The 26,468-nt window shown below is 37.6% G+C and overlaps 1 protein-coding gene across 2 annotated transcripts in view; it reads right to left on the reverse strand.

Moving 5' to 3' along the window:
- The window catches only part of esr2a (estrogen receptor 2a), a 56,533-nt gene that overhangs the window by 11,506 nt on the left and 18,559 nt on the right, over positions 1-26,468 (reverse strand). The window contains exons 1-4 of one of the 2 annotated variants that reach the window (XM_044376963.1): positions 12,055-12,248; positions 3,536-4,439; positions 3,051-3,217; positions 197-313 (exon numbers count right to left, since the gene is read on the reverse strand). In XM_044376963.1, the coding sequence (XP_044232898.1) occupies positions 197-313; positions 3,051-3,217; positions 3,536-3,945 (694 nt within the window). In that variant the 5' untranslated portion in view covers positions 3,946-4,439; positions 12,055-12,248. Of the gene's footprint in view, positions 1-196; positions 314-3,050; positions 3,218-3,535; positions 4,440-12,054; positions 12,249-26,468 lie in introns of those variants that run through there. The other variant, XM_044376964.1, reaches the window with a different exon arrangement.

A 26,468-nucleotide genomic window follows, 5' to 3' on the forward strand; every position in this document is an offset into this window, starting at 1 on the left:
GAAATTTAAAAATCATGATGGGAAATACTATGTTTGGCTGTAGTATAAAAGAAAACAAACCATACTGACTAAAAAATTTTTAAAATCATGTCAGTAAAGGAGATATGTTGTCTGGTTACAGTTGGGAGCAGAAGGAAAAGCAAAAGCATCAGATGGGAAGAGAAGAATATAAATAGGACAATAAAACAACACTAACCACACTTGGTCATGCCAACTTCGTAGCACTTGCGAAGGCGGCACGCCTGGCAGCTCTTACGACGGTTCTTGTCTATAGTGCACTGATTTGTTGCTGGGCAGATGTAGTCATTGTGTCCTGAAATAAAGAAGAAAAGAATTGAATAATGAAAGAAAAGAAGAAGAATTAGTGGGAAACTGACAGAGAAAATGGAAGAAAACTTTGTAATACACAAATGAAGAAAGGCTGAGGATCCAACAGATTTGTAATATTTTTATTGAACTTTTCCAACATATGCATTTACCCGTCACAACATGACACAAATCATAACAATCAATATCACAGTTCGACAAAACACACCAAGCCCAACGCGCAAATACCACATTGGCTCCCTGAAAGATGGGATTTGAAGGGAGGGGACACATATGTGACTAGTATTAATAAGTTAAACTGTAACTGCAACTTCTTAAATTGAAACATTTAAATCTTGTTAGCGTTCCCATTGCCCTTCTCAGTGATCCGTACACTATAGGCAGTTCACAGTAGTTAGGACCCCTTCAAAACTCAAAACATATTAAGACTATCATTAAGAAATCTGAAATACCGACCGACATGCACCGGACCAAACCAAAAGCTCTAGAACCACCTTTATGTTGATACAGATGATTTTTACTTGTAGTGTAGAAATTGAAGTATGTAAGGTCCATTATAGTCGACCTATTGTCCGCCTTGCTCTGTGTAAATGGCTAATTTCAGCGTCCCAGAAATTGGGTCATATTTTTTGTTCAGGACCCATAATCTTGCTATGTCTGTGGTGTCCAGTTCTTCTCCACAAACATCTTGGCTAGTTTAGGGTCTCTGAAATTCCATCTCAGTCCATCTTTCATTTTAATCCTCAACTCTGCCGGGTAGAACAATCCTTATTGTATCCCTTCCCAGCGTCTAAGCATCCCTCATACTTCAATGAACACAGTCTGCTGCCAGCTGACTTTCTGGGTGAAGTCAGGTTGGATGTGGATCTTGTCTTCATCAGGAGAGACAATGTCTTTCTTCTGTATAGCCTTTTTCATCAGTAGCTCTCAATCTTGGAAGTAGTGGCATGTCACCACAAATGCTCCACAAAGTGTCTCTTGGCCTCTCCCTCAGAGTACAGAGTGCCTAGACTAATACTAGTCTAATACCAGTCCAAGCAACTCTTTCAGTAACTGCGCCACGTATGCTGGGATATTTTTTCCATCCTCCCCTCTCTTCTTCACACCCATTATGTGCAGATTATATCGTCGAGACCTCACTTCCAAATCCTTGTTCTTCTATTACAAATGAGCAACATCTCGTTTCAGCTGGGTTTACCTCTTGTTGCAGGGTGGTAGTGACATTGGTATGACTGCTTTCTGCCTCTTCCAAAGAGGCCACACAAACCTCCAAAGTGGTAACCTTGGTGCCTAATTGCTCCACTGCATTTTTGAATCCCTCCTTCAGCTGTTCTCCTTCTTTTTCTGATTTCAATGGCATGGGTTTCTGCTTTCTCGTCAATTTTCAAAGGAAGCTCTGTTTTCAATCCTCTTATTTCGCGGAGAGTAGCCCCTTCACCAGTCTCTGCTAGCTTGTTTCAGTAGTGTCCATGCTACATGTTGTTGCGCTAGCATCCTATGTTTTGCTACATGTGTAAGGCATATTAGGATTATTGTGTTGTAGTGTCATTCCCAAAATTATTTCAGATATCCTCACTCAGATGGAAATTGTGAATAAATGGCTGTAGAGCGGTTACATGTAAAAAAATGTTCTGGAAACACCTGGCCTTTCACAAGTCTTCACATGGCGCTGCCTCAACCAGAAGTCCAACAGATGTGTAGATTGTGAGACATGTTCCTCCTAAAACTAGAGCTTACCGCTGACTTACTGCAAAATAAGCACCTGCTAAAGGGCACTGATGACAAGCTCATATTTTTTTTTCTTTTGGGACCATTTCAATTCCTCCCCACCTCTTACTGTGCTGAAAATGCTAGTAACACTGTCTGTGAAGGTTTACACATCTGACGAAACTACAGTTCAAACGACTGGCATTTAGCTACAGTAAATGTCACGCAAAAGAAATAATAATAATAAAAAAAAATTCAAACACATGTTAAAATGTCACCAGAAAAGTGTTTCAGACTATCCTAGTTTGAGAATCTATGTTAGCAGTTTTGTTAGGCTGCACTTTGAGCTAAATGCTAACATGCTAACAATGACAATGCTACAATGGTGATATTTACGAGATATGTTTACCATATTCACCATCTTAGTTTAGCATGTTAGCATGCTAACATATGTTAATTAGCACTAACCACAAAGTACAGCTGAGGCTAATGGCAATGTCATGGTTTTGCAGGCATTTGGTCAAAAACCAATGTATTGGAGAAGTTGAAATTCTGATCTAACTATGGCGATAGATAAAAAGTTCAGGGATCTCTAAAGTCATTACATTTCATTCTGAGGGGAACATCAGTGTTTGTACCAAATTTCATGGTAATCCATTCAATAGCTGTTGACACATTTCACTGAAAACCAAACATGTCAGCTTCATGGTGTCACTACAGGAAAAGTCAGGGGAGCACCAACATCAGTAGGATTCATCCTCTGGGAATCATGAATGTCTTCACAAAATTTCCAGGCAACCCATGCAGTGGTTGAGATATTTCAGTCTGAACCAAAGATATGGGCTGACTGACAGACCAACATTGCCATCTCAAAACTCAAAAAGACACTGACATTTATTGGGAAAAAGCACTACGGCCTTAAAGTAAGTTTAATCAACACCTCTGGGGGTTGACAAAAAACCAACGTGAAGAGCTTCACCATACTGTAAAGTACATATTGTGTTTCTGTGTCTCACCTTGAATGCTCCTCTTGAAGAAGGCCTTACAACCCTCACATGACCAGACGCCATAATGGTAGCCCGAAGCGTAGTCGTGACACACAGCACAGAAGTGGAGGTCTGCCTTCCCACCTGACGACACCACGCCCTCCTCGCTCTCCTGGGAACGCCTCCTCACACTCTTGCTATCAGATAAGGAAAGTCAGTAAGTGTAAGTGTAATGTGTGTGGCATTATTATTATTAAATTATTACCACACCAGTATGATTACAGACTATTTTGGCCTACTTGCAGCCTTTGTTAAGAAGGTACAAAACTAGAGAGACAGCAAAAGACTGATTATGAAGTCATGACAAGACAAAAGCAATTCTTCATGATTAATATCATATCATTAATATCAGATTTCAAATTTTAAAAAATGCTATGGTGCCGACTGACTTGTGAGTTTACATAATGAACTGTTAAAACAGTATATCAGGGCCAGGAATGGATGCACTGTCCCACCTGGTTGTTAAGAAACTGTCCCGTGGCGACAGCTCCATCCACGGACTCTGGATTGGCTGACCATGCTGAGGGCGAGCCGGGGAGTGGTGCAGGGGTATGGGTGGGCCCACATGGCCAGGGCCGGACCAGAATAATGAAGGTCTTAGTGACTGATGCACGGAGGGGCAGTCTGAAATGCCCGGACCAGCATAGCTGAAGATAGCTGGACTGTAGAAAGGTATGGTGGTAAAGTCGTGGCCGAGTTCAGTGTAAGGGGAGGGAATGCAGATGGGCTGGCTGGGTTCAAGGGACAGGCCGGGAGAGGAGGAGCTGAGGATGGGGGAGAGGACACGACTGCCAACCCGACTAGAGTCCACCTCCTGGAGCTGCAAGAGGGGCTGATCCGTCTCTGGAGAGGAGGCAGCAGCCATCACAACTACAGACGGTCTCACTATCACTAGATTTACTACATCACTGACAGAGAATAAAGGAGATATATGTTTTCCCTTTGTATCAAGTTCACTATTTTAATGTCATTATCTGCAAGCACTGGATTTTGATTTTATTTTACTTTTTTTTAAAACTGGCCTAGAATATAATAAACACCAGCAGATGTACCTACGCAGGCCAGGATAGTTTAACGTTACTCATGAGCTCACATGGTAAATTCTCAGACTGATGGATGCCTCCCTCTGTTTTGACCCTGCTCACTATGAAATGCCAGTGTTGGCACGTATCACATAGCATGATGAGAAGAAGGGGTCGATTTTGTGAAAAAAGCCAGAGGGCAGTGATCACAAGACAGCAGTCCGTCTACGGCAGAGAAGAGAAGATGTTCAGTGCACAGTCTCGGCCCGGCCATGAGTCTCACATCTTTAGGTGGCAGCACATGGACCCAGTCAGAGATGTGTGGTTGACCTTTTCCCTGGAACATCAAGAAATGCATGAATTTAAGGAAAAAAAACTGAAGGAAAATATTTATTTGTAAGGGACTGTGTGCAGAATTAAACATAAATGTCGCAATTAATTGTTGCTGATGTGACGTGTAATTTCAATTCAGATTTTTGTGCCTTTGATACTTTCATCAAATGTGTTCTGCTATCTCGATGAGACTGTCCTTTTCTCTGTCCAAATGCAACATCTCAGGTAATGTCTTTGTCAATAATTTAGACGAAACTTCAAACTTTAACAAAAATGACTCTGATTGGCCAAATGAGGGTGCTGTGGATGAATGTCCAAAGTTTGATTCTGTCATGAAATTACCAGTGATGTCAGTGAGTCACTAAAAGTAATTTAATTTTTTAAAAATCTGATTTTGAACTATATATTAGTAAATAGTATTTTCTTTATTATTTACAGTTAAAAATCAAAATTAACATAAAAGTATTTGTTCATGCACTGTAAGAATTTTTATTCTTCACTCAATTCTTCCACCATTTTCTATATTCTTCTTTATAATTCTTTTGCTCAAGTCTTCTCCATACAACATATCAGGAAACTCACATTCATGACCATCAGCGATCCTCAGCTAAAAGCTAAAATAAGTTTCTGGCACACTAGTTTTTACAAATACAGTTGACTATTTTGTTGAGGTCACTGTAATCAAAGGTCAAAAACCTTTAGAAATTTTCAGGTCTAATAGTGAACACTTTCCCTGTTATATTTTGCATAATGATTATTTTCCATGCAATTTAATGATATGGATTCAAACTGATTGAGGTAATAATTCAGGTATGTGAACTAGAGAAGCTGAATGTGAAAATCCAGGCTTGAGTTTGACTAAATTATTATCACTGCAAGGTGGGATTTCACATGCATTATCTAAAAACAATGACATGAGGAAATAGGATTGATAATGTACTATAAACAGAGACAGCAGGTAGATCAATAAATACAACACACACACACACAGACCAACCCAGTACAGTCCAAAGACATGTTAGTTTACTTTTACAACATCTGATATAGCAAATCTGGCAGAGTTAATGATTCCTGGGTGGCAGGAGTCTGTCTTCAGTTAGAGTTGGTACACATTCTCCGTCCCTTTCTGGCATAAAGCTCACTTCTGGAAGTCATTACTTTAGCCAAAGAAAAAACTGAGTAATCTTAATTAACCTTGCCAAATTGCTGAGAGAATCTTGGTTTGGCTGGCCAACAAAACTCAGTAATCCGTAGCAGCAGTTTAAGTCTTGTGCTATAAGCGTAAAATGAGCACTGCTGAGAACAGTGAGTAATTAAACTCACAAAGCTGTAAATAGTACAGGTGAAAATTCATTATTTTGGATATTGCGCAAGGTGCCAAGGGAATGTTTTCTTTTTAATGGTATCAAATTAAAGATGAGTGGAGAAATCACTCTCACAGCTATGAAACTCTGGGAAATAGAACCATCTAAGCATGCTGAAAATTACTTTTACTCACCATTTAACATCACCAATCATCCTGCTATTTTATTGTTGCCTGCAGCTCCTGCAGAAGTTACTTCATGTGAGCATTATGACAATCTCTGGTACATTTTTTAATGACTCTTGTTTTTTTTTTAACGTTGAACTAAAGCCTACAGTCAGGACTGGATCTCAGACATGACCTGTTTAAAGAAGGAATTTAATGAACCAAGCAGAGCTGCAAAGTCTTGTTGACAGACAGTTAATTAATTGTTTGAGTAATTTTTTTTTAAAGCAAAATGACAATTCAATTTTTCATATCATTGTAGACTGCATATATTTGGGATTTAGATTCTTGAAAATTGTGATGGATATTTTTCAGCATTTCCTGACATTTTATAGATGAAAATGATTATTCGGTTAATTGAGAAGATAAACTGTAGATTAATCGATAATAAAAAATACAGATTATTTGCAGTCCTAGAACAAAACTGACTGCTGTCTTGGCTTCATGGGTAAGATAAAGAGATACAGAGTCATTATGGGCAGGTAATGCTTAATTATCTGATGAAAATGTAGTGATTGGACTCCCTGTGCGGGCATTCTTTTTTCTTCAGATTGTTTTTGCTTTTTTGCCTACACACCTGATATCATGTTAAGATGTGCATACACCATATTGAGGCATTGATTTACATCTGAGTGGCAACAAAAACTGATTGAAATGGTTTCCTAATATGTTGTCCACCCCAATATTAGTAACATATTTCAACATAATGCACTCCAGTACACCATCACCACCCACAACAACCTCAATAACAAAAATAAAGTAGAATTAATAGAGAGAAAATGCTTCATAAAAGCATTAGATGGATAGCATTAGATTGCACAGGTGCTCCTAATAAAGTGTTTGGTGGGTGTATATTGGGCAGCAAGGTAAATGGAAGAACATCAGGTGTGATGCAACAGTTGACTGCACTAACATGTCTCCCAGTAAAGAAGATGATACTCTTTGGACCCAACTGTTTCAACAATGAGAATGTTAAGATTATTAAGAGACAGATTATATGGATTAGTATCAATGGAACAAGCAACCACAGCTCCTGAACTGAATAGTCATCACAGGTAATCTCTGAATACATTACATACAGTCATTTAGATGTTCACTTTTGTAGTCCGTATTGAATTTATCTGTAAGAATCTATATCTACATTGTCTGCAGTTTGATACAATGAAATACAAATCTGAACAAGATACTTCTTTGTATGTGAGCCTGTTGATGGTTTTTTGGTGTAAAAGGGTACTACTCTACAGTCTCTGCTCCTGGGATGGTGGGCGTATTGGGAACCTTAACTATCATGGCGGGATCTGTTGGGTTGCTACTGCTAAATAGTCCTCCACCTCCTCCCTCCCCTGCCCTTTGTTGGTTGTCGAGAGTTTTAAAAAATCTGATAACATATAAGCCAATGTTAATTAACATAAATACAAATGTGCCATAAATAAACATTAGTGATCAGAATCCATACATAAACCATGAAATCTTTCCTATACTAATTGTTTTTAAGGATTTCATGAAGATAAAAGACACTTAATAGGTTTTAAGATGCTATATTTGCTGTTTTTCATTTTGTGTATTGTGTAATAATAAGGGTATAATTTCACATTAAGGTTTAAAACTATTCTAAATTAGCCTACTGCTATTACAAATGATTAGTACTTCTGTGATGGTACGGATACCGTAGCCTTCACACACACGTACACACACAACATTTGCTTTAACAAACGATCCATTTCTGGCTGATAATACTGAGTGTGTGCTGGCAGTGGGAGGATGGATGTACCTCTGTCATCTCTGTTTATCAATTCTTACCTGACATCTAGACTGATGGAATACCAGGAAATCAAGGAGTTTGGGGTATTCTCTGAAGTTTAATTACACTGCTTGCCAGCTCATCTGTTTCTGCTTGAATCATGGAGAATGATTGATGATAAAAAAAAAAAAAGAATACGCTGGCTCACTGAAACTTGAGATGCAACTAATGCAGCCCCACTCTCAACATTACACAATCACAAGTGCAATAAATTGAACAGAAGTTAGAGTTTAATCCCACTTAAAGTGCTGCTGTAAGTACAAGAAATATTGCGCTGTCTTGTTCAATAAGGGATTTATTTTCACCAAATTTCCAATGACATTGTGTTAAAAGCCAATGAACTGACTTCTAAAACAGATGAGTCACTCTAAGAGAATAGAAAAAAATTTGTGGTTTGCTTTTGTAATTTCCATTTGGAGGTAAAAGCAGATGTGGAAGAGTTTTTGTTCCCTTTGAAGCTTTGACCTTGCCTTCAACGCTGACTCCTTGCTGTCATACTGTCCAGCAGCAGGCTGATCATTGTGGGAGAAAACCTCCCAGCTCCTCCACAATGCTGCTCATCCTAACGCCAGCCCACACAGACAGATAAGCTAAGAAATATAAACCTAAATTCTTTTTTAGAAATGTATTTTTAAAGTGTAAGGTTAAACTGTGTTTTAAATGCCCTGCTCAAGAGCTCTAAAACAGTTAAAAAATATTACTCAAGGACCTCAACAACCAGCTCCATGGCTCACTTTAACTGTTACTTCCTTATAAAAGGCAGAGAGCAGTAACTACGGTGAAGTGAAAAAAGCCACTTCACTAAGCCAAACTGTGAAACAGATATTTCATTTCATCACACTAATGAACTCATTTAATAAATGTATCTTTAATTAAATATAATAATAATATATATATATATATATATATATATATATATATATATATATATATGTGTGTGTGTGTGTGTGTGTGTGTGTGTGTGTAGCTTAACCACATCAAATCATGTACATTTCACTCAAGTCAGAGGTTGCAGAGATATCAGTTATTACTACTCTGCTAAGCTAGGTTAGCTACCTTTTAGTAGGACTAGTTTATGTGGTGTTAACTTTTATTGTCCAGTATGATTATATTTAGTTACTTTACCTGGTATAACAAACTCATTTACTGAGATGTTGGAGCATCAAAATAGATTTTTCAATTTCAGGAATTAGGAAAAAGTGGGTATGTTAGCTTCAGCTAAAGCTAGCTCAACAGCTAAATTTTACATGCTTTCCCCCCAAAAAACTAATTTTTATGGCATTATATTTTTTGTTTGGTACAGTAAAACATATGTCAAAAAGTCAGATTCTGGTCTCAATTCTGACTAAGTTTTGACCAAATATGTAATTGCAGTTTATTAATTTAGTGCTCTGGAATGCCCAGTAGTGCTGTATGAAATGGCGCCACCTTTATCTCTTCTGATTACCTGGTAGACTGACTTATGAAAACCTACAAGCTACAACGCTAATGTTGCTAGCAGCAGATCGCTACGTTTCAGAGACTCAGTGTCTTTGTATCAAATCACTACATCTGCACACTGATATTTTACCAAATGATATCTTTTTGGTTTGGTCTCCATATGAGGCCAGTTTGTTGTACAATTCTGGAAATTCAGAAATGCAAGTAACTCATTTTTTGTCCATCTTTCAGTTCACGCTGTGGTCAACAGTGATTATCTGCACCCAGTGAGGTCAGCACAACTAGGGTGAAAGTTCAACAAATTTGAACTTTCACTGCAGTACTGCTCTGCTCAGTGCACCATAGACGTCCACACAGACCTGTCACAACACACCACATACACAAAAATGAGGAGGCAAACGCAAAAGCTGTTTTTCCACAATAATCTGCATACATTTTTAGGTAGATTAGACACCTGGGGAGCTGCACTATTCATACAGTTTTCAAGCATCTTATACACACATGCATACACACACACACAAACACACACTGTATACACAACATCCCCCAAAAAAGAAAAAAAGAAAAAAAGAAAACTGTACACAAAGGTCAAAGCCAAATAAAGCAAAATTCTGAAGTGACAGTGCTGTTCCTGGCCATTGGCCAGAAGTGCATGCCTTTTACACAAAAGCTCAAGGCCAAAGTCGTTTTCCCATCCTAAAACCAAACTGCCCCCTTAATACCAGGCGGAAATGGATATGAGACATCTCTGCAGAAAGAAGCCGTACCTTACTATATACAGTAAGGGAGTGTGAGTGTGAATGTGAGTTCTGGTTTGTGCCAAACAATGTGAAAAATCTCACTGAAATGTTTGCCCTGCTGAGGAAAAAACCTCAAGCTTACACAGAAAGATTTGTGCATTCAACTTATGGTTTAGTCATAACAATTACAAGACAAATTAAATTCTGTATTTGGCAAAAACAAACAAAAAAAAAACATTTGAAGCTGCTACTAGCTGCGCAACAGCAAAAATTCCAGTTTATTAGGTACCCCTGTTCATTTGAAAGCAATGAAATACATCAGCCCTCATATACTGATATCTAATACAAAACCACCAAACTACAGTCTACAAAATGTCCACAGAGTTCAGGCAACACCTCTCTGGGTGTCTAAACAAAACTTGAACATTAAAATCTCATTCTATGATTCAGCCTATATTGTTGAGATTATTTGGTTTAGTTGGTAAATTTACTAGGAAAGTAGCTGCCTTGAACTAGGACTGGTGATGTTTGATTGTTTGAGAGCAAGAGTACAGAACAAAAGTTTTAAACAGAGAAACAATGTTAGTTAACTGAAAAACTTTATCTATCGTTTTATTTTTAAAATCTATCAGGAATGTGGGCAGATAAGATGTATTTTAAGTAGGATACATGTTTTTAATCTTGCAAATTCCTGCCGTGATGAAATCTTTAATTTCATGAATAAATACATTCTGAGAGAACAGGGCACCACTTCAGCAGCTCATTACTAATGAAAGAACAAATCTCCCTAAATCAATGCAACAAGAACTTTCTTTCATTTCCTAATATTAAGCACAAAAACACTGATACGCAGTACTACTATTCAATACACATTTAAATCATCCATATAGAAAACAACCTCTAAAGAAATGACAAAATGCTTCTACAAGGCCTCTGCAACTAATGATCATTTTAATTATCAATTTATCTTCTGATTATTTTCCTCATTTAATCACTTGGTTTCTAAAATGTAAGAAAACTGTAATAAATGCCCATCTGTAGCTTTCTGAAACCAAAGCCAACACTTTCAATTTGCTTTTGACTGACCAACAGTCCAAAACCTAAAAAGGAACACAGATTAAACATATGAGAAAGAAAAGCTGCAAATCTTCACAATTGAGAATCTAAAACAAGAGAATGAAAAATGACTAATTCAATCATCAAAATTGTTGCTGATAAACTTTCTGTCAACTGACTGATCGATTAATCGACTAATCATTGCAGCTCTACTCAAAATATGAATGCATTATTTTAAAACACGTCTATCAAGTCTGAATGAATGCAATGCCAGCTCTATCAGCTGTTCTGGATAAATTACACATAAATAAACTGAATCGACGTGTTGATCAGGCGGACGTGGTAATAATCCATCACATACTCAGTTCAAACAGGGGAAAAAAAAGGAAATTCTTCCTGTGAGCTTGTCTGTATCATAGCAGCTGGCTGATAGGAGCCACTTGTTTACACAGTGATAAGTGCTTTTTGAAGTGGGCTTATGTTCACATCAGTCTTGTTTAAATTTAAAACTCTCATTTTAAAACCACATTAGAAACCCACAATAACACTCAGAATACAGCTTACTGTCCCAGTGATCCAAAATATACATATGGATATATAAGATTTTTATTGCAGACAATCAGATTACACAAGTATAGTGTAGAAGATGTTTAAGGAGAAATATATGATTAGACTAAGCATGAATTATCTGTTATAGCTATATGTTCCTCATGCAAATATCCTTTTTATCATTAAGAAGCTGTTAAAATCTAGAAATTATTATTTAAAAAGCATCAAAAAAGAGCCTCCTATAATACATAAGCTCTCCATTAAACGCCTCACAGCCTCTAGGTAATAATTTCTTGCTTCTATCACCTGTTAACCAACCTGAGTAAGATGCGTCTACTTCTTTTGACGCAGTTACAGATCTTCAACTTGTTGTTTGAGCTTTAAATATCTGCCCTGTAGTTATAAATCAGTGGGACATTTGGAACTTCAGCCCAGCGCTGTTGTCGCACGTACGTCGCCTGTTGTAACGCAAATTATGAATTTATGAACGTGGAATTATTCTCACCTGCTCTTCCAGATGCGGCAGCTGCAGAGAAAGTTTGGACTGTTCAGTCTGGCGTGTGTGTAGAGTCCCGCTGCGTTGTCATGTGCTGCTGAAGTGAGAATAAAGTGGTGACGGGGCTGAAGACAGGCTGACTGCTCACAGTGCGTTGATTTAACACACTGCTGTCGCTCTTAGCCCGGAGGCGAACTACCAGCTGGCGTTTTTCAGGAAATGGTGTTAAATAAGACAAAATAAGATGCACTAGATCCGGTGAGTGCCTTCAAAATAAAAGTTAAATGTGTCTCTTTTCCTCTTTGAACTCGTCATCATGAAATATGAAGAACATGAGCAAAGAGATAAACACACCAAATCAATACAGGGACGTTTAAAAACAGAAATATATATATATATATGTATCAAGCAGATTTCAGATAAACTGGTTGTATGAGAGCAAAGCAATCAAATAAATCTTTTTACTGATGTTGATTGTGATGCAAGCTGACCACAACTTTCTACTTTTGTGCAACAAAGGTGGACAATAAAGTTGTTTTGATTAGATAAACTACACATAAAAGTCTCAATACTGTGGCCGCAGTTTGCTGTTTGATGTCTTGTACTGATGTTTCAGCAGACAACCCTTCACCAAAGCAAGGGCAAAGTTATATTAAATTATGCCTGTCTGAAGACTGTCTGAAGAACGTTTTCTGTTCTGTAACCTGTCTTTTCATCTTAAAGAGCACTTAAAGTTTCCAGAGCTTACTGCATGTAAAACTGAGTAGCACTCTGTGTAAGCCTCCTCAGTTTTCTTTGCAGGAGATATTTTTGTTTGATATTGTTAGTGGCTATGGCTTAAAGATCCCCTCCAGACACGTAAGAATACTCTGCTTGGAACAATCGGATGTGATTATTCCACAAAAAAAAAAGTATAGTTACCATTTTTAAATCCCTAAAATGACATCTACTCCTTCTCCACTTCTTAAAAATTCCACGATAGATGAATACGCAAATCTATTTAATCCCAAAAGTTTAACTGCTGGACACAAGATGTCTCCAACTTCACTATAAAATCCATTCGCAGTGTTATCGCACTGGAGGCTTCAAGTTTCCACATCTCTCTTTCAATCGTGGTCCAAGTTGAATATTGGACCACGATTGGCTTCCAATCTAGTTGTGATGTGATAAATCATGCTCGTAGGCCCGCCACTTAAAATCAGATTTTCAATGAACAAGCTTTCCACTTTCAGCAGATGAATGTGAAAACAGCCTTCAAGTGTCAAACTCTGCACATACAACATTCTACACAGTGAAGGGAAAAACATTAAATTGTAGGAAAAAGAAGAAAAACATATTTTTGAGTGGAGGACTAACCATGAACCACAACGTCCTCAGTTTGCATCCAGCCTGGGGACTTTTTGTTGCATGTGATTTTCATCTCTCTCTGCCTTCAATTGCTGTCATCTCTCTACTGCTGAGTTTCCCCAAAAGATCCATAAGTTTGTCTACTCTAACATGTAGTTTAATGTCCACAAACGCCTTCCTTTCAAGCTTGGACGTGACATCCATTGAGAATCAGCATGTAAAAGTCAGGAGCAACACACTGTAGAAAATATAGCAACAAGCAGCAATTTGTGGGTTCAAACCTTTTCTCGGTCGACAGACGGAAGCAGATCGATCAGCCAAAATTAAAGCCACAAGCAGCAACGAGCAGGTTTCAGGTTTCACAAAGCCGAGCAAAGTCACTTCTGCTACTTTAACTCTGATTAAAGAAGGAGCGAGACCAGTCAAACACTTGTTTCATCATCACAATGTATGCAGATAAAAAATCATCTAAATTCATTAATGTAATTTATTTGTAATACCTTTTAGGGATTCAAAATAATTTACAAAATCCATCATAAACAAAGTTTATTAGGGGGGTTTGGAGCATTTCCCCTTTGATGTATGAATATGGCATTTGCCTAAAATTATAGATTAACCAAATCAGATAGAAGATTGATAAAAGAATCACAAAAGGCAGTCTTCAACTTGATGTGACCTTCAGAAGAATTTGAAAACATGCCACATCCATTTATTACCACACGGTTGGCAAGTTTGAATTGGACACCCTGAGATTTGAACCCTGGACCTCTGTAGATGATTTATTGAGTCTCTGAGGAGACATGGTTTCTGCACACCTTCTTACAACATGAGACAATGACATCACAAAATGTTTACAACAGTCAAAATGCTGGTGAGAAAATTCTGGAAAAAAAAAAAAAATCATTCACACTCTACTGGTTTCGGGTGTATTGTCAAATATTTTGGTGACATTTGATCCAACGCTGAGCAAAAAAGAAATGTTGTGCATATAGTACAAATTATAGCAAGAGATAGAGATTGAGATAGAGATAAAGGAGACATAGATGTTAATTGATTTTGCATATTTTGAAAAATACAGTGAAGGACTTCTAAATTGACTACAGGTTGCAGAGGCAAACTTTTGTCAAAATTCAGTGGATGTGCTGAAAAAGCTCTGTAGGACATACAGCTGATTCTTTTGTGTGTGTGTGTGTGTGTGTGTGTGTGTGTGTGTGTGTTTGTTTGTTTTTCTGGGTTTTTTGTATTTTGTTTGTTTGTTTCTTTGTTTTTTGAAGTTTAGAATGTGATTGTCTAGGATTTTAGGTTTGTTGTAATAAGCAATGCCCACTTAATCAATCGTCACCAAATGTTATGCATCGACTGATGTGCTCAGTGAACACTCAACATGTAAAGTTTCATGTTGACTCAATAAAAAATGAATGAGTTATGGCCAATTTCTTGCTAAATCCCGCCCTTTGCAAAGCTTTTTGATCGGTGACGGCCATGTTTTTGGACCAATATTGCTCATTTAAAGAGGAATTGTCTATCTGAGTGCCCTAAGGCAGTATGCCAAATTTGGTGACAATTTCTCAAAAGTTGTAGGAGGAGCAGTGAAAATCTATCTTGATGCAAATGGGAGTGGCTTATATGGATAAATTCTTCTGGTCTCACAGAATCCAGGAAAAAAGATTTTCGTTTGAAAGACTTACGGTTCAAAAGTATTAGTCCAAAACGTAAAGTTCATCGTTACAGCGCCACCACCTGGCCGATATAGGTGATTATTGGTGCCTGAGTAGCGGAGGGCCATAGGAACCCACTTACCAAATTTGGTTGGTTTTGGACTCATGATTTCTGAGCCTCAGACACTTTTAGCGGAGAAAACAATCATAATAATTGGAACAAAAACAATAGGTTTTACCCCTTCAGGATTTGAATCCAATTATTAGGTCAAGAGAGGCAAACTTTATGCTGTCATTATGAAAGAAACAGCTTTAACTCTGTTTGTCTTATTTTGTGAACTTGATGCTGATCAGGGAAAACCCAGAATCAAACCACACCTTCCTGTTTGGTGTCTTATCATCTCAATCTAAACCTAATCGAGGCCATTCAGCCAACTTTACCACTCACAATACAGGCACACAGGCAGGTATTTTTATTTTTAGACTAATGTTTTGCACTCTGCCGCACATTTTGGAAGCTCTCGGTAACAAAGTAGATACTGTCACTCAGACAGTGACAACTGAAAGAAAGAAAAAAAATTCCTCTCTGAGTGAACGTCAGTCAGCTGAGAAGAGTTTTGAGAGTTCTGTCAACATTTAAGTATCATTTCTTATCTGATCTCCTTCAACTTTTCAACCGTTCTCTTTGGTCTCCTATATCTCCATTGTAAATAATCCAACAAAAAAATACTTGAATGAATAAATTATCAGTGGTTTCAATTCAATAAATATTGAAATAAGTGTCAACCCTTCAAAACCCCATGTCATCACTTCATACATGTAAAATGCCTCCACTGTGCAACGTCCACAAAAACTAGGACTTCCAATCATGTGCACGTTTATACGTAAACTGTACCTATGAGTTTCATACTGTTTGTACAAGTATTTCAGTGTGTAAATAGTAAATTCTCATCTTCATCACAAGGCTGAAATATTCAAAGTCAGTGCAACAGTAAATTTAATATCATGAATGAATGATATGCCATGAACATGGCATCAGACTGTTTTAGATGATATTCACAGAGCATCAGCAACATGGAGGCAACAATCTATCATCAGATTTTATTATACGAGACGGCAGAGCGTCAGAATATTGGAAACTGAAGAAAACAGCAAGTGAAAGGAATCTTCTCTCAGACACTGTAAAGAGTCATCAGCCTAGACTATTCATTACATTCAAGACAATTACGTGCTTACCCTTTTGTTGTACACAGTTTCCTGAAGACCTGAACTTGTTGCACGTGAAAAGCCCAAATACATCCTTCGTCAAATTACACAAGGTGAGATGCATCTTGTGCCAAATAAAATGGACTCGATGTGCATTGTGATTTACTGAGGCTCTTGCTGGTGGAGAAACTAGTATCTCTTCTGACTGCAGACAGAAATCCTTGATCTTTGATTTTGAGTGGCTGTTGTCTACTTTTTTGGAGTTATGCACAAAAACAAACTTTATTAGTAAATAATTGTTCATGGGTTGAGTTGTCTTACAATGAATTGCTATTTTAATTATTCTAAATTGGGTGTTAAATGACTTTTTATCCTGTTTTTATGCACAAGTGACAGCATTAATGGATTATCCATCAGGACATTTTGGGCCATTTAATCAGAGGCCTGCATTATGTGTCTGCACTCACTGAGCAGCAGAGCGGAAGTCTGACCTCTACTTTCCTCCGAGCTCATTAGCACAGAGTTCAGAGAGGAAACTGCTTATAATTCTGCAGCCAAGGCTGCAAACAAGCTGCACAGAGGTGCAGAAAACAAACAATGTTTTGAAACCTATGAATCAGTGTCAGTTTATTCAGTTAACACCACTTGATAATCAGGGTTCTACTGGAGGGTAAATCCACTTGAAGGATAGTTTCACAATTATTCAAGTCTGTCCTAAAACAACAGTCAGGAGCCCAAATGAACATTGGCACATGTTTTTCTTGCTGTAATCAAACCTCCTGTTCATACTGAACATTAGAAGATCTCTTCATGATGTACTTTCCTCCTTCTGAGCAAAAATGTTTATCTGAAGCTAATATGAAGCTTCAGCCGTCCAAATTAGTCAAATTAAGTCCATATCTTTCAAAGTTAGTCTTTTTAGTGCCAAATTCCTTCTTTTTGTTACAATCTTTCCATCTCAACTGAACAGGAAAACACTGTCCGTCGAGACACAGAAGGAATTTTTTACTAAAAAGACTGTAGAAGTGGAAGATATCAACTTTATTTGACTGACAGCTGAAGCCTGATATTATCTTCAGATAAACTTACACTGTCAGTTCTTCTCTTCAGTATGAACAGGAGGAATGAAGCAAGAAAAACCTGTTTCAAGATTCAGTTGGACACCTGACTTGTTTTAAGACAGACTTGGATAATTGTCAACCTGTCCTTTAAAGTCAGCTCCTCCACTGGCAGCATCATTGCAAATAATATCAAAACATATTGAAGTAATACATTATGATTGTACTAGTTTAAAGACTCCAGTTAAGTGTAATTTTTTGTTTTCTCCTTTCTTTCTAAGTGTACATGAAGATTGAATGAATGACCACAAGTATACCTTTTTCAGAAATTTCAAAAATTGCACAGAGCTTTGATAGAGATTTGCAAATTGGTGTGTATCATTGTGCAAAACCAGCGGATATGAAACAAATTTACACATATAAGTGCAATTAATTATAAATAGCATATTATATAAAATATCCAAAAATAATGACAAATGCCCGAGAGCTAAAAGTAACATCTTCAAATAAAACTTCATCCAACAAAAAGACCAAAAACCCCAAAACATTCACTATATAAACCAGAGAGAAGCAGCAAATCCTCACATTTAAGAATTACAGTAAGATGGAAACAGATCATCTTTGCTGCTTATGCTTGATGAATGATCTAAACAATTAGCATGTTTACAGCTTGTATTTAATACTGATGTTCATTAATGTGCTCTGTCCCTATCAAATAAATAAATAGATAATTTGTCTCTCCACCCCACTGGGATAAACAAAAACTGCCGCTACGCTAAGTGCACCATCGCTCTTCTTCATCATCATGTCGATTTGGTTTTGCTGATTAGCCATTCTGCTAATTGTAGGGCCTCTATTGTTGATGCACCAGCTCCCTGCAAACTTTGACGCTACAATGACGTCAATCTCTGGTTCATCAGTCTTGCAGATCAATGCAAGAAAAGTAATAACTGTTGCAATAAAAGAAGTAATATAGGACATAATGTACCATTTGTTAACTCTAGTACCTGGAATATTTTCTCCAGATTCAATCCCCTCTACACAGCTGCTCTCCCAGGAGTCAGAAGGACAGAGTATGTCTGTGTATGTGTGTCTAAAAGTGCATTTTCATTAAAAAAAAAAAAAAAAAAATCTTTTCCCAGACATGGACCACCACCACCACACCTGCCGAGATAATCATTCAAAATTGCGATGCGCTCATTTCTCACCTCTCAAAATCCAATTTACAGTGATTACATTTTGTGGCTGCAGTCTATCAGTGCTTCAGAAGCTCATTTGACATCACCAGGTAATGGACTACAGTCTTTACATTATGACCAAACCTACATGAGTGCACCGCAGGTTACAAAGGGCAAATTGTGCCTGAAGATGCAGCTATGGCTTTGCTTGTCTGTCATTTGGGTTTATGGGGAGCTGAAGGGGCAATTTGCCCTTAAATTTGAGCTTTTAACCCTTGGTTGTCATGATGGCATATAACCAATGAGCATTACCGAGATTTGGCTCCAGTCATTTCATAACCTCGCCACTTTGCTGCTGTAGCAGAAATATACCTGTCAGCACAAATCATTTTTATACCTGTGGTGTATTATTTATACTCAGATCTTTCTTGATAATCTATTACACCGATGATGGCTCAAGAACTAACCTCAGTCTACCCTGCCGTCTGGGTGATGAGCTACATATTGCTTGTTTTTCACATTAGCGTGCAAACAGGTGTAAATGGGTAGAAATCACATAGCTTTCTGTTGTAAAAAAGTTGTGACTATAAAGAAATTCAAAGTGAGAGGAGGGCGTCAAGAAAAACACATTTTTGAGTGGAGGGGGACATTAAAATTATAACAGTAAGCCCATCTTTAAACATGCATGTTGTGCACATGTGTAACTTAAACTTTTTCCTACAATCCTGTAATGTGGCCTATGCTTCCTTTCCACTATCAAATAACATGATAAACTAGAAACCCAGACAATTTACTCAGAAAATAATCTAAAGTGGATTTGTAAATCTAAATCTGTATTTTTTTTATATAAATGTAAATTACAGGTATATACATGTACAAAACTGATTATTTGTTTGTACTCTACTGTTGTATTTTTTGTGTTTCTCCATTTTAGGTAATAAAAATGCTTTATTTATAGCTGCATTTGCAAACATTACTGATGTAAGCAAGTTTTCACGGCATCAGAACACATTAATAAAGGTCCATTGAGCAGCTATTCTGGAGCTCTCAGCCATATCACATGATCTTTATCAGCAGATGGAACTTGCTCAGTTGACAAGGAATTGTAGATATTGTTGTTAAAATTTTCATTTTTGAGCTCTGAAAACTTCCCCTCCATTAAAAAGGTAAGGCTGAAAGTTGTCAAGTCAAGAATTGAACTTTGAACCTTTTAAGGCGCCACAGACAAGAGGTTCTGAAAGAGCTCAAACATCTGAAAATTTGGACATCCGCAATTCCATCACAACTGAGCAAACTAACTTGTATTAGTTTGTGTATCACAACATGATGGTGAACCTTTGTTTACATTTTGATCAGCCTTTAACTGGCACTCATTAATGCAAATTTGGAGTACTTCCAAATTATGTCTCTGCAGTTTTGCAGTTTAAAGTTCTTAGTTTCACCGGGAGCAAAATTGCATCTATCTGTTATACACATGGTCCACTGCTGACACGGACACTTGTATGATTGCAGTAATTATATCATAAACACAGTGTTGTTGTGAATATGATGGTGAGAAGACTCTTTTTTTTTTTTTAAGAGATTGTTTTCAGTGCGGAAACAGCTGGCACAGAGAAAGGAGAAGTCCTGTGTGCCCAGGGAGAGATGGACCCATCTGTAAGAGGAACACAGAAGGTTATGCCCCCTCTCAAATTTGTTACCCCAAAGAACTGCCCTCCACGCTGGTTTCTCTGCAGCTTAGATGTTACATAAACTGGGTTACAGCTTGTAAACACTTGTAAAGCTAGACTGATCTACTATACACTTCAGTTCACGTGATCACAAATATCAGCACCGTATTCTATGCAAAATCAATCTCAGCGCCTCAACTGTACATACATTACATACCTACAATCTGACAATCATTAATAAACAAACATGTTTTCCTAAAAACGCTGAGCATCAGAACAAGGAATCAAAACTGCTTGACCACCAGGCTGGCAGGATCTGCTGAAGGTCAGAGGTTCATGTTGACCTCTGCCGCACCACACAGGGCAGGCATCACATGCTGGCAGCTTTATAGAAGTGAGAGTGGGAAGTTGTTGTTCTTATTGTGGCAACCTGGCACATGAGGTGACTCTGAGGGCACTGCTATGCATTTTGGGTAGCTGGCTTCACACGCTTGAAGCAGTGTGGGAAATATTTGTTTGCTGTCATTTAATGGTGGCGGAGAGGAGTCAGGGGGAGTAAATTGATTCAGCTGGTTTTGGTAAAATGATGGTTTTAGATGAGTGATGCTGAGTGATGCATCAGAGAGGACTAAAAATGCTTTTAGCTCATCTCACCTTCACCTCTTAAAAGGCCTATTTGTCTACTTTAACAAAGAACTAGAGTACTTCCACTTTGCCCAAAAAAGATTAATACTTAAATACTTAAAAAATAATAATAATAAACAATAATAGAGTAATAGGATTATCGATCCTAGTTGAAAGTTTTTGGCTTAAATTACCTTTCTAAAGATTTTTTTTAAGCTTGCATCAGCCTTGATTGTCAACCAGGTCCTCTCTGATTGTTCCTGTGTTCAGGCTAAAGGTTGAAGATGATTAGAGCTGCAACGATTAGTCGATTAATCGATCGACGGAAAATGTATCAACTATTAAATAATTTAATCAGCAACCATTTTGATAATCAAATTCTCATTTTAGTCAGTTTAGCCATTTGTTTTCAATGGTTTAAATGGTATTTATTCTTTTTTAGTCACTTGGAGGCAGCAGAACAAGCTGGAGCAACATGATCATACATGTGGAGTTGTTTTTCTGGCCATTTAACTCACTCTCCTTTTAGCTGTGTGTTGGTCTCCACTAACTCCTGAAGAAAATCTCTGATTCTTTAGCGGCTAAATGCTCCACTATGTTCACCAGCTTGTCGCTAACTTTGTCTTTCTGCCATTTAGTGCTGGTGGCGTAGCGTACAGTAGGTTTATCAGAGCTTTTTCATTAAAAGTAGCTACCTGCTGCAGCTAGAAACGGAGTTCATTAGAGCTGCAAGAGTGAACGGAAACAGCAATGTTGCAAGTCGTAAAGCCAAAACAATGAGCTGAAAGACACTAAAACCCTTCACAGGGCTGATTATTCTCTGTGGGTTCGTCACTACGAGCAACAAATCAAGTCATCTTCATATAAAAGTAATGATTAGTGCAGCGTTCACATTCTGCACATTGTGGAATAATGAGTCAAACAGCACCAGTCAGCATTAAAAAAACAGTCATGAGGGAAAAACTTTGCTAAGTAGAATGAAAATTTACACTGGGCTGCAAGCTGTTACACATTGAAAAGTAATTATACACACAAAAACAAAAACAAAAAACAACAGAGGATACATAAATCTGGTGGAGACAGAGCAACAGATGAAGCAAAGAGGGAGGGAAGAAGAGACAGGAAGAATTCTTTCAATCTGAGGAGTCAAGGCCAGACAAGGCTGGAATCTAGAGATTTATTTGTATCTGTATACTTACAGCTAGTTCATGACTGAATCTATCAATCTTTTATGTTTAGTTGTTTATGTTTGAATTCAAAGGATAAAGTACACAAAACATAAGAACAATTTAGCAAGTTAGATGAAATAGTGAAACAATATGAATATGAAAAGGTTAAAGTGCCAAGTTATTTTTTCCTCAAACCAATATTTATCCACAGAGGCCAAATACTTGATGAACTTACCAGTTTTCTGTCCATCCTTTGGATTTGCATTAATATCAATACAGATTGTAGCTGTTTTCAATGAGATTTAGAAAAAAAAACAATCAATAATGGGTGGATCAGTGAAGCCCTGGCTGCTTCAAGTTGTTGGCCTGTGTTATGCACTAGACATTGCAGTGTTACTGCAGAGGTGCACTGTGAGATGACAGATACAGTTATATCATCATATTCAGTATCTCGTCATTGAACTATAACTAACTAACAAAGCCCCATCACGCTTATCAACGAGCCACTGATCTAGGTGTTATACTACTTTACTTGTAAATAAAAGGTCAACATGTCCTCGTTTTATTTTAAATGTAAGAAGACAATTATTCTCCAGCATTCAAAAACAAGTGGATGTTGTAGGCTGAGAGCTCCTAACAAGCTCCTAGTTTCAAGTTGACTGATCACACCTGCAACAGCGTTCGGCAGCAGCAGTTTCTTTCTTCATGGCACAGTGCCGCAGCGGCAGAATGAGGAGGAGAAAATTCACGACAGGTACGTCTTTGTATTAAAGGGAATATGTCATGTTTTGTGATTTTCTGTTATTTTTATGCTGTCATGATGTCGGATGTCTGTGTTAACCAGGGTCAAAGTTCCAAAACATGAGATGGACATATGTCAAAATGCTCTTGTCAAAAGCCAGGGCTTCAGATTCTCTTACCTCCACTTACTCCTCGTAATGACATTAGATTGTTTGCACATGCCCACAAAAGGCCATACATGCCATAGCCTTTGATGCTAAGGTTGTTTCATGGGTTGTTCATTTTGTCCACATGTATATATTTCAGATCGGATTTGGGCTGGAACATGTACGGATGTATTTGAGGGGTTTCCATTCTGAGTAAAGAAGAAGAAAACAATGAGAAGAACTCCCACACACTGTCTCACTCACTGCTGGAATATTTATTACATCACAACAGTCTGATGCTGATGATGGTCAGACAGACTGAAACGTTGTGATGTAATAAATATTCCAGCAGTAAGTGAGACAGCATGTGGGAGTTCTTCTCATTGATTCCATGTTGTACCTTCCTCCGACGCACCTGTCACCTGGGCCGAGATTTTTTTCAATGTTTTGAGTAAAGAACGAGAAAAAGAAGCATAATCTGACTACTATTGCTTGTTTACGTAGCCTCTGGAACCGCTGGCAGTCTGCTGAGGTGCGGCTGGCCAATCAGAACAGAGTGGGCTCATCGGGAGGGGGCCGGGCTTAAAGAGACAGGAGCTAAAACAGCCTGTTGTAGACAGAGGCTGAACTGAGGGGCTGCATTAAGAGTGCCCTGAATTTAATTATAGACCTGGAAATGAACATGATACGGCAAATGTATTAAAGGATCAGTTCTCCAAAAACTCAAACTCCCAATTTCCCCAAAACTTAATACACAACTTTACCTTTTCAGTTTAATTTTTTAAATTATTTTTAGTTCTCAATATCCCAAATATGTTAAGTCAAACAACAGGCATTTAGTAGTAACTATACAGTTCGGCTACTTGCAGATGGACTTAACAATTTCCTTATAATCTACTGAAACCTTCTTTTGGGAGCAGTGTCGGGCAGACTGTGTGACTGGACTGAAGGGTTCTTATGTAGAGATACAGAATAACGCACGAAAATGTCAAAGAAAGTAATAATAGAGCAAGAACATGAGAGACTGCTCTGAAAGAAAAGGCTGAAGAGCGTGTGCGAGAAACTGCAGGTGTGTGTGTGTGTGTGATAAAGTGAGACAGAGCAGAGAGGAGGGTTGTACTGTGTGTCAGTTCTTTGGGATTTTTTTTTTTTTTTTTTGCTGCTGGTTTCCTGTAACAAGGCTGAAGAGGTTATTTATTGCTGGAGAGCGCCGTGCCTCGCATTCTCTCTCGGTACACGATGTGATGTGGGAGTAATGCTGCTCTACCGAAAAGCAATTAAAACCATCCTGGGGAAAAAAAAGCCTACATCATTATTCAAGTTTGAATTCAGGAAAATGTTTATGGGTTTTTAAGTTCATGAGTACAGGCTCGGATGGATTTGTGAGATAACTCTGGCTTGAAAATAAATGACGTTATTTCATGTTAATTTTCTATGCGGTTCTTTTTCCATTGTTTGTTTTTTGGGTGCATGTTCAAAATACGGCCACATACGAGGAACGTCTCTTCTCTGGTAAAGCCGCATCTGTCCATCGTCTTCTTTCCATTTCCAATGAAAGATTTTAATGAGACTTCGTACCTCATCTTGGTTCAAATCAGATTCACCTGAACCAGAGATGTATTTCTCTCTTTTTCACAAGCTGTCACAAGCTGAATCCATAAAATGTTTCATCCTGAGTTAGTTTATGAGATTTTGTTTTCGTTGCATGATTTGTTGGTCTGTTTCATACTCTGATTAACACAAGACACAATTCCCCAAAAATAGCTCAAAAAAAAAAAGAAAAAAAAAAAGCAAGTGATAGTGATTTGTAGAGCCAAAATCTCTTGAGTGCAACATTCAAAATGCCTAAGGATCGTCTGAGACAGAGCTGAAACCCCCCAGTTTCTTCCTACACCATACCTCCGTCAAATATGAACGAGCTGCTGGGTGAGTTGTGTCATAACGTCATTAAATTCATGACAAGTATACAGAGGAGACAGAGAGATGCAGCTGTTAGTGATGGAAAAGACCACTCAGCTTTCAGATGCACTGTTAAAAACTGGATTAGTGCCTGCTAACCCGCCTCTGTGAGAGGATAATTCTCTACTGGTTAAATCTTTATTTGTAAAATATAAACTTGTATAACAATAATGAGTAATATACAGTTGTTTTTTTCAACCCAAATAACAACAAATAGCAACAGAAAGCAGCTAGGAAAAGTTTGTGTGGCTATTTTTTTTTTTCCAAGCTTGGGGTCGATTCACAATTTGAAAGTTTTTTGTAGCAGCTAGCATCTACATTACTTTTTGATTTAAAATAACCTTTTGCATATATTGTAATAACTCGCTTTTACGATTTAGATATTTTACACATCGTGCAAAAACAAAAATTTGAATTGATCAAATTAATTTGAGATTATCACACAGCTCTACAGCTGATACAATTGATTTTAATCATAAGCACACAACATAACCAAACATTTATTTATATATAAGGATCCCTTAAAATTTGGTTATTAAAGAATTGTGACCAAGATATGTACTAAGCAAAACATTTTAGAGTTAAAAATAAATAAACTTGCTTTAATTGATTGGTCAGATCTGGACTCAGAGCCACTACACAATATGAAGAAGACTTTCTATTTATTGATGTTATGTAACAGTATTGCATTGTTTTGGTGATGAAGTCCTAAAAGCAGTGCCCTCCTGATTTTGTGGTTGCATTGCCTTAACAAGTCAGTCTTGTTTTTTTATTGATTAGCATCCTCTGTGTCATTTCTGATTGGTAAAACAAGAACTAGTCGAGGTACTTCTCTGTGAGGAAGTAGAGCAGAGTGAAAGGACAAACTGAAGACGTTAAATAGTGCCCGCCAAAGAACTTTACTCTCAGAGAGAAATGGCAGGAAAATAAGTACTATGAAATAAACAATTGATGATGCCTTCACTCTTTATCCGTTTACTATTCCACAAGAGCTTTTATCAGTTCCAAGGAATAAAGTGTGTCTGTGAATGTATTTTTAGTCTGTCAGAGTGACCGACTACCTGAAAAATCTGCCAAACAGGTGTTGAGATTTCTGCAGCAATTGTGTGGCAAAATGTGAAGGACAGGGGAAGTTGTTTTTTTTTTCTTTCTTTCTTTTTTCCTTTTTTTTTCGTCCACTCAGAGCTGACATGGCTCTGACACAGCAAGCCAAAACAGGAAAATAAATTTACTCTGAACGGTGTGGACCACTAGTACATGGCTTTTTATGCTCCTATTCCTGAATGATTGGTGATGATTTTAACAATTTATTTAGTTTATTAATTTAGTTATTGTCATTATGATGAGTGCAAGTGTAGTGACAGTCTTTTTCTATGAATATAGATTATATAATTTACTATTTGTGCTGAAAATCTTTATCTTTATAAGTATGTGATACAGTATGAGATGTTGAAGTTGACGTAGGAGGCCTGTCATATTGTGGTATGTTGTAGAATATGGATGCTAAAGGCTTGTTGCAGATGTAGCTTTACTTTCAGAATTGTTTTTTCAGCAGCGTTACTTCCTATAAACCTTTCACAAAGATTGTAGTTTGAAAATCATCTCTTGCTTGACTTCTTTCACTGATTCAGACACAATCAGTGACAAAATCAGTGTAAGAAATACCT

Source organism: Thunnus albacares, chromosome 16 (genome assembly GCF_914725855.1).
Source record: "Thunnus albacares chromosome 16, fThuAlb1.1, whole genome shotgun sequence".
In the NCBI taxonomy this organism is placed as follows: domain Eukaryota; kingdom Metazoa; phylum Chordata; class Actinopteri; order Scombriformes; family Scombridae; genus Thunnus; species Thunnus albacares.